Raw genomic sequence first — 9,394 nt, 5'->3', positions numbered from 1 at the left:
GCCTTGCCGGGCGGCGCGGCGCCGGCGGGGCCCCCGGCGGGGCGGGCGGGCAAGGGGCGGCGCGGCCCCGAGCCCGCCCCGGCTCCTTCGCCTCGCCGGGCGCCGGCCGGGGGCCGCCGGGGGCCGAGCGAGCGCGGCCCCGCCCGGGGAACGCCTCTGGGCTCCGCACCGCCGGCTCGGCAGCGTGCGCCGGGGCCGCCGCAGGCCAGCGGAGCCGCGGGCGGGCGGCAGCCGCCATGGAGCGGACCCCCATCCCCGTGCTCACCGTGCAGACGGCGCCCTACGAGGACCAGCGCCCCACGGGCGGAGGGGGCCTGCGGCGGCCCACGGCGCTCTTCGAGAGCCAGCGCAACTACCTGCCCAACTTCGTGCAGAGCCTCCTCTCCTCCGTGGACCTCCGCGACCGGCAGGGCTGCACCATGGTGGTGGGCAGCGACGGCAGGTACTTCAGCAAGACCGCCATCGAGATCGTCGTTCAGATGGCCGCGGCCAACGGGGTAAGCTGTCCCCTCGCCCTTCCCGCCGCCCCGCGGGTGCCTCTGCTCCCCGTCCCTGGCAGCGGCACCCGCGCCCTGCCCGCGGGAACGCGGGGCAGAGCCCGCCAGTGTCATCCCGGAGAGCGCTCGAGGCACAGGTAAAGCCCGGAGGAGCCCGCCTGCGGCTGTGTAGGAAATTATGTCTTAAACAGTGCCACGGCCAGCCCCGCACCTGCCCGTTCCGGCGTCCCCGGGCTGTGCCGCCGGGCCTTGGACAGGCGGTGGCTCCATCGGCGTGGTGGCAACCTCTGGAGACTGCCAGCCGTGCCGTGCTATTTCGCCCCTTATTTTAGAAGGAGGAAGGCATGGGAACTGAAACATAAGGTCACTCTGCAGGAGAAAATGTAGCAGAGTTAAAACTAAGTACGCGGGGAACAAAGGTATCAAACAAGCACCTGCTGCTCAGGATATTTTAGAAGAAAATGGTACTGTTGAAGGAAGAGGAATTCAGCATTTTACCGGCAACCTTAGGAAAAGAACAGTTCTTTCCTCCTGGTCACTTGCTAACAAATTATAAAATGCAGGGGGAGACCAGTGTCAAAAACCTCTGGTCAGACGGGATACAAATTTTTTTGGTGTAGTTTTGAATGTAGGAAAGAACCCAGGAAGAGAACTTTTGTCTTCTGCTAGAAGAGAGAACTTATCTCCTCTGTGCATGTGGAGAAGAGATATTTCTGTATATACGCATTCATGTGTGAATGTGTATATACAGAAAGCTGGAAACACTACATAATCCAGGCTTGAAGTTCCTACTTCAAAGCAGAGTTGAAACTGCTATCTCTTGTTATGATGCCTAGACTGATCCTCTAGGTTTGGCAGAAGGAGTGATATAATTCTGTAGGGTTTTTTTTAATAGGGATTTTTTTTATTCAAAAGCTCAGTACTTTAAAGGCATTCCTTTCAAAAGATCTTTCAATTTTGAAATTAATCTCCATATGTGTTTGAATTTTCCCTGCTGATTTGCTGTCACATACAAGACCAACCAGCCTTGTATGAAGAATGAGTATTTTAAATTTACTTCAAAAGTACGTTCTCAACATGGTGATAATATCAAGCAGATGGTCAGTGATGCCTTAAGATTTCAGAGACTATGTTACATACTGTCTACCTAGTGCAAAATCACTGTTCATATAGGGACTTGTTAGAGGCCAGGGTTTAAGTGGCCCAGGGTGTGGGAGGGCTCTGTGGGGGACACTGGTGAAAGTGGGGACAGTGGCGAGACTAGCACAGTGGTTCCACCTGCAGTGTCCGGGAAGGGAGCGTGCAGGGAGTGAGTGCAGGGCAGAGGAGTGGACTGGTGTGTGGGGAGTTGCAAGGAAGGTGGGAAGCACATGGAGGAGTGCTGCTCCCGAGCCCCATTGCCCTTGTGGCCCAGTGGAGACAGTCTCATTGATGGAACTGTACCTGTTGGCCAGGTGGGGTAAGGTGCAGCAACAGCTAAAGCAAGAGCTGCCCTGCAGAGGCTGAGGTCCTCATGCTGGTAGGAGCTACCGGAATGGGTTTCAGTGCAGAGTGGCCACAAGAACTGAGGTGCTGAAGAAATTTAGGATTTAGAGGAGCAGAGGCTTCTCGCCCAAGTTATACTGACTAATTTTTCCTGTCAGCCTGCTTCCTTCCTACTGCTTCTGTCACATTCCCCATCTTGCTGGAATATCTTTCTGACCTCAGGAGATTTCCAGTTTGAGATGATTCTGACACCTTGCTGTAATAATGGTCTTTCCCCTTTCTTAGTTACTGCAAGTTTCTTAGTAGCAAGTTTCTTCCTAGTGCTTTCTGAAGCCAAACTCCTAATGTTTCTGCTCACAGTTCTCACAAATACCTGAATTCACGTGTGATTCTCTTGCTAATGACACAGTCCTCAGAAATTGAGCAGCCTAGCTGGTAGGGAGCTATTGAAAAGGCTTCCTATTTCCATGTTCTAACGCTCTGTTCCCTCTTTAACATCTTCACCCTGGTCATCTTCACCTCTGTTTCTCTCAAGCACAATGTAAATGCGTAAGTTTCACATTTACTTCATTAGTACTAGTTGTATGTTTTATTTTTTGGCTGTTAAGATACACCTGCTGGGAAAATATCTAAATCTCCTTGATAGCATTGTTTAGTGCTGTGCTATATAAATAGGGGGAGAGGAGGAGACTCACGTGAGCAAAGATCTGTCTCTCTGGATGAGGTTAATATCATGAGAAAGCATGTAGCTGGTATCACAGGGAAAGAAGTGAATTGATGTAGGCTGGATCAGATGAAACGTGGGAAAGGCTTGAAAGGTGCGTTGAAAATGTTCAGCTGCTCTGAGTGCCAGCAGTGCTGATAAACTGAACTTTAATCTCCTTGCTGGAAGACCCGTACCAAGAGCCATGGCTAGTTGTGCTGGCTGAGTACAAAAATAAATGTGATTTTCTATTATCATCTGTAAATGGATTGCCCTTTAGAGTTGCTAGGTTCCTCTTGTTCTAACTTGTGGGTGACTCATCCCACATTCCCCCTGTGCTAACAGCCTAGCACGGTTGGCATGGGCTCCAGTGCAAGGAATGAGATGAGGTCCCCTGCTCAGTCAGCTGCCAATGCTTGGCCTGCCTTCTACTCATCCTTGGTGCTGCTGGCTCATGCCCTCCAGCTCCAGGCTGCAGGTCCATGCACCACTGCTGCAGCCTGCACAGCCTTCCTGTGGTGGCAGCAGCTACAGGCTGGCCCATGCTCTGCAGCTGCCAGCAGCACATGTGCCACCAGCTCCTTCTGTTCAGAGCCAAGGGTGACTGGCCAGGGTTACCCCTCAGTTGGCACACAGCTGCGATGGTAACAAACACTGCTGGGTAAGGGATGCATGTCATGGGAAGGTGGGGGACTGTGAGGAAGGGCAGACAGAGGTCCTGTACCATTCTGGGTTGCAACAATCAGTTTGACAAAGTAGAGGTGGTAGCAGACCATTTGAGGGTCTATTTCCCTTTTCACCTTCGTTGTGCCAGTAGTAGTGCAATACAATTCATCTATGTATTAGATGGAAATACTCTATTAGACACACCAGCTGGATGGGGTGTCTAATTTTAAATGGAAGGTTTAGGATACGTTTAAACAAGAAGCTGTTATTTGTGAGTCTCAGTGGTGGATCAGAAGGCAGTGCCATTACTCTTGAATGTGGAAAGTCATGACAACGTGCTAGAGAGACTGCAGGGTATTGCTAGTAATGCTGCAGAAGTGTGAGATGGCAAGAGTTGAATTTTCTGGTTTTTTCCTATGTAATACCATGTTGGTTTTATTTTCCATGGCCTTTCATGCAAATCTTCCCTGCCTCCCTGGGTCTGTGTGATATTTATTTGCTTCTACACTGAGCATGGTGTTCATATTCCTGAATTTTACTATAGTATCCTAAAGATACTAGTAAATACAGGAAGGCAGAGCCCGAAGGACGTAATGTACTTGCTTCACGTTCTTTCAAGTAAAATTGGCTGAGGCATGTGAGAGATTACTGGGGAAAATAATTAAAAAAAACCATTAAATGAGTCCATAGTAATCAGCCGAATTGTCTGAAAAGGCACAGCTGCAAGTGGTAATATTGCATAAAAATGTTCTTGTAAAGTACTTGTTAGGGTACTTTATTCTTTCAGCTGTAACTGCTGAGGATCTTTGTTTCTGCTGTTGTTACTAAAGTACAGGAACAAAATAGAATGTGGCATAGGGACACAGTAATAGAAGAGATATTACATGCCTGTGATCTTGTAGCCATGCAAGTTTTTGAATTCCAGAGATAATCTTTCCATGCTATGAAATTGTCCAAGATTTTCAGAAGGATATTACTGGAACTTTAATTGTGACCCATTATGTGGGTACAGTTTGGTAACCGTTTTAGCTCAGATTGTGAGAAGTCTGTAAAAACAAGTATTAATTAAATTAATTAAAGAAATAATTTAATGCTGGTTTAGCATTTGATTCAAAATGAAGAGATTCTGAGAAGATGACCTTGTGCATTCCTGCCACCAAAATTAAAACAGCAAAAGAAGATGGATAGCACATTTACACCTCTAAAGTCTGCACTGTCCTGAGGGAGTTTTGTAGAAGCACTGATGGCCTTAATAAAAGGTGAAACTTTATAGTAGTCCCTGCAGATAAAATATTGTTGTATCATTTATGTAATGTGATTTGTCGGATCCTTAGTTTAGAATGCTAAATATTGCAATATTTCTATAGTACAGAAATTAGCATAATAAATAATATTTCAAAGTAGTATAGAAATAGTAGCCTCATGACAAGTGCTTAAAGCAAAATCAAATTACTCATCTTTATATTAATATTTGGCATCCAGAAAAATGGGAAAACTGGTTTGTGTGACATCTGCTGAATGGGAAGAAATGAAATATAGCAAAGAGATAGTCCTAGGTAATTTGTGCATTCTGAATAATTTAAGGATTGGACTAACTTTTAAAAATACAGTGATGTGCATGAGGACATAAAACTCACTACTTTAGATTTAGAAATACCAAAACCATGCTTGTGACAAGCCTGCATGCAAGTGTAAATATGTTTATACTTGAGTGCCTCCAGATAGATTCAGAGTGTTGTTTTCAAGCGTTTTGTAAAACGTCATTGCTGTCATATTCCTTTTGTTTACTCATACACAATACTGTTTTAAGAGCTGGCAACCATTTCTGACAGCTGTATTTGGAAGATTGAGTCATTGCTCTAGCTTTCTACATGCTTCACAGTTTAAAAAAAGGGAGGAACAATATTCAAAACAAACAATTTAAAGGTTTTTAAAATAAAAATTTTCTTTTCACAGTAATATTTTGTTTGTTTCTTATTAGCTCTCCTGTTTTCTAGCAACATTCCATAGGCTTCAGAATTATCTGCAAAAACTCTGAAAAGAGAAGCAGGTAGACAAACAATTATTCGTTCATCAGAGCTTGAGGTAGAAATCTCAGAAGAGTGCATTTTCTGCACATTTTTTAAAATTGAAAAGCAGATCCTGTGGTTCTTACTGAAAGAGAAACGGTTAGACATAGTTTGTGATTGGTGAGAATTATCAAAAAAGTAATTTATGGTAGAAGTTGATAATTTCTCTGTAGTCCTAATTTTTGAAATTAAAATAGTTTACAAAACCATCTTAAATAATAATCTCCTAATCCTTTGCTCTTCTGAAATTATTTGAACCCACACTTTTAAGTAACCATTAAGGTCCTCTTGTGAGTGCCCAGAAGAACGTCATCTGTGTACAAAGGAACAGCTCCATATGGACAGGAGGCAGGTAGTGACACCTCCTGTGCTGTTGCTTTGCTGAACAGACTGTGGAGCTATCAAATCTCCTTCAAATTAGAGAATGAAGTCTGAAGTTCAATTCCTAGTCTGCTTTCAGATGGGGAGTCGGAGGGATTTGGTGTTCTGCCTTTCCCTCTGCCTACCCTAACAGCCTTGCCCCTACCCAAACTACTGCTCAGTAGTGGTGGTGGTGATGATAGGGGTTTATTTGATTTTTTAAAAATATTGATGTTATTAAGAAAGTCCAGGCTTCAACAATATCCTTTCAAGCTCCTTGCGCAGCTGCCTCAATTCTCCTCTGTGACACTTTACCTCCCCTTCTCCCCTTGCTTGTTTGCGTCTTCCTTTTGCGTTCCCCAGAAATTGGAACTCCTCTTGTATTTCTTTGTAAATACATTTCTTGTTGGCTCCTAGATTATTTATGTTAAACTGAAACTGTAGTATCTGCATAGGGGATGAAGGCATGGTTTTGAAATTGGAACCTTGCAGTGGAACTGCATATAATACCAAGCACATTGACTCAGTGTTTAATAACACCACCTGAAAGGGTTTTTTTTTTATTTTAAGAATGGTGGGAACTTCCCCTGCTCAGCTGTGCCCTGGGAAACTATTCATTTGGAATAGCCAAGGAGTCATTGATAGCTGAAGGAGGAGCAATGCTTTCTGTGGTGCAAGACATCCAAGGCTGTCATGCAATAGAAGTGTAACTACAAGAGACTGAAGGTCCTAATGTGGAGTGGTACTTGTGATTACACTGGAAGGCTGCTCTGTGAAAGGCAATTTGCTTTCTCTTCTTTTTCTGTTAAAGCCCCAGCCCTGCAAATGCATCCATGGGGTCAGCCCTAAACTCTACTAATATCTGAGAGGATTTGCTGACTTGTGGGGTTACCTGGCAAGTTTTGGTAGCAGGATGATAGCCTACTGTTGTGATTGGGAGCTTTGCAAATCCTTGTCATTGCTGTGCTCTTGCTGTACTGTCGCATCCAGGCCAGTGGGGTTAAATGTGCCAGGTTACAGTATTTTTTGTCAGTGCTCCAGGTTAGCATGCAACCAACTCATGGATATTTCTCTGCAAAAGATTATGTTCTGTACCAAGACTTTACCATTTCTATCCTGTATACATATTCCTATTGTGTGCATATTTGTATACTAATTTTCAAAAATTTAGTACTGCTCAGACTACTTTGGCTTGTTTTTCCCATGTAGATTGGCAGATTGGTTATTGGACAGAATGGGATCTTATCCACACCTGCTGTTTCATGTATCATCCGAAAGATCAAAGCCGCTGGTGGAATTATCCTAACAGCTAGCCACAGTCCTGGGGGACCTGGAGGAGAATTTGGAGTCAAGTTTGAAGTTGCCAATGGAGGTATGGTTTTTTTAAAAAAAAGACACTACAACATTGCATCTTGGCATCCTGGAAATGGCTTGTGAGGATGACTAGCTGTCTGTAATTATGTGTTTTTTTATTTACTCTCTTAAAACTGTGGAGGACGTAGGCATCTCTTTTTCTTTAAATAAGTGTATTTGTGTACATGGGTCTGAAAAATAAGAATTAAATGTTCATTGAAGCCCTTGGGGTAGCTGTAAGATTTCTATAAATAACTTGCCATCTGGTTTTTGCAGTCATTTATGTAGGCATCCAGATTACTGTAACAATTTTGATCCTTTTATAAAGATGCCTATGAGGGAGCTCTGTTTTCCTCATATTTCTGTATTGCTTGTCTTGGCATTTACCTTAAAGCGTGTAATTTCAGAAGTACTGTACGCAGTGTAACTCATTATCTTGTGTAGAAGAAAGCAAACGAGAAACTTCTTATGTTTACCCAGGAAGTAACTTATCCAGGTAGGGAGTTGTACCCTTTTACCACTGCAGTTCCACCATTGAATGAGGGAATTTTTGTATATAGCTAAAGTCTTGTTTTCCGAAATTGACAGCTAACACATTATGTTGTTACAGGTTCTAACTTACCTATGTAACTTACCTATGTATGTTATAGGTTCTGTATGGTTTACATTACAGATTTGTGTACACTTATATAACATTATGTGAGGTTGCTGACACCTTGTATACCTCACACATGTAGAGTGCTTTCCATCTGAAAAAAAAATTAACTGAAAGTGCTTATATAATGTTTCTTTCCCTATTTTGAAGGTGGGAGAACTTGAGATGGGGGGCTTTCTCCCTTCTTTCTTGTGTAATTGAAGAATGTGCAGGGTTAAATGAGTGTGATTTTATAAACAGAATAGGCTTGAATCCCAGAGGGATTACAGGGACTATGTCAGGTCAGCCACTAAGAAAGCCAGGGTCACAGCACGCATATACCAGAGCTGAGCCATTAGATGAATTAGCACTCTATGAACTTTAAAACACCACATGCATCTAAAATCTGCTTGATAAATGGGTAACAGTTGGAGGTGTGGTCTTTCTAGTGTGCTTTGCCTTTTTAAAGAGAATTCAAAAAGACTATTAAGCTTTATGTATGAAACACTCCTCAAACACAGGTCACAAGGTTTAATTATTTATGTTAATCAGCCAGGCCATAATGAAAAGTAGTTGGTTTAAGTTCCAGCTGAGAAAATGTGGGTTAAGTATTAGGCAAGGTGTTTGAACTTGAAGACAGTGTTTAAGCACAGCAACAAGCTCCTAGGGAAGGTTATTGTTACTCTATATTCTTGCTCATTCTATTTTGCAGATCCAGGTCAAGCAGAAGTGGCTTGTCTCTGTAGCTGTAGAAGAGAATGTAGAGTGACCTGTGGGATCTCCTTAGCTGGAAATATCAGTAGACAATACATCCATCTATCAAGGAAGATCTGTAGCTAATGACATCTTTAGTCTTTGAATGGGTTTGGATTAGATAAGTAAGATTTCATTTTGGAAGCTAAATGAATGTAGACAAGTAAGAAATCATTTTGTAAGCTAAATGAAGAGTTTAGTGGCTGGTTTTTATTATAGTGATTTGGACCATCTGGTGCACTGCATCTGAGATGGAAGACACTAATTTACATGGCAATTCACTGCATATAGCATCATTGCTAGACAAATGGAAAGTTAGTACTGAAAAAGCCTTCAAAGACATTTTGGATGAGGAGAGAGAACAAAACAGAGGGAATAAAACAAATAATTTTTAGAGTAGAAGTATAGTTTTAATATAAGCTGTGCAGGGTCAGATAAGCCAGAAAGGGACTTGTTGCAATTCACACTCAGTTGCAGCTTGGACTCAAACTTTTCACTGCATAGGAAATATTCATTTAAAAGAAATGACCCATCACATTATTTTCTGTTATAGGACCTGCTCCAGATATAGTTTCAGAAAAAATCTATCAAATCAGCAAAACCCTGGAGGAATATGCAATTTGTCCTGATCTCAGAGTGGATTTATCACGCCTAGGAAGACAAGAATTTGATCTGGAGAACAAATTCAAACCTTTCCGAGGTATCAGTGTGTGCTTTTACTCATGCTAAATCCATTGAGTCTAAATATTAGTATTACTGCAGAATTATAATGGGTAATTACATTAGCAGAACGTCAGTTCTTCAAGATGCCTTACTAAAAGTTATCAAAATGTGAGACAGTATAGAATCATGAAATGGTTTGTGGTGGAAAGTA

The 9,394-nt window shown here is 43.0% G+C and overlaps 1 protein-coding gene across 1 annotated transcript in view; it reads left to right on the top strand.

Moving 5' to 3' along the window:
• The first annotated feature begins 215 nt into the window (after positions 1-215).
• The window catches only part of PGM5 (phosphoglucomutase 5), a 69,781-nt gene continuing 60,602 nt past the window's right edge, over positions 216-9,394 (top strand). The window contains exons 1-3 of the mRNA XM_036403834.2: positions 216-497; positions 6,990-7,152; positions 9,074-9,220. Coding sequence (XP_036259727.1) covers positions 237-497; positions 6,990-7,152; positions 9,074-9,220 — 571 coding nt within the window. The 5' untranslated portion in view covers positions 216-236. The remainder of the gene's footprint in view (positions 498-6,989; positions 7,153-9,073; positions 9,221-9,394) is intronic.

The sequence above is a fragment of the Molothrus ater genome, chromosome Z, assembly GCF_012460135.2.
Source record: "Molothrus ater isolate BHLD 08-10-18 breed brown headed cowbird chromosome Z, BPBGC_Mater_1.1, whole genome shotgun sequence".
NCBI lineage: Eukaryota > Metazoa > Chordata > Aves > Passeriformes > Icteridae > Molothrus > Molothrus ater.
Note: the sequence above shows the minus strand (reverse complement) of the source record. Positions and strands in the feature narration are given on the sequence as shown.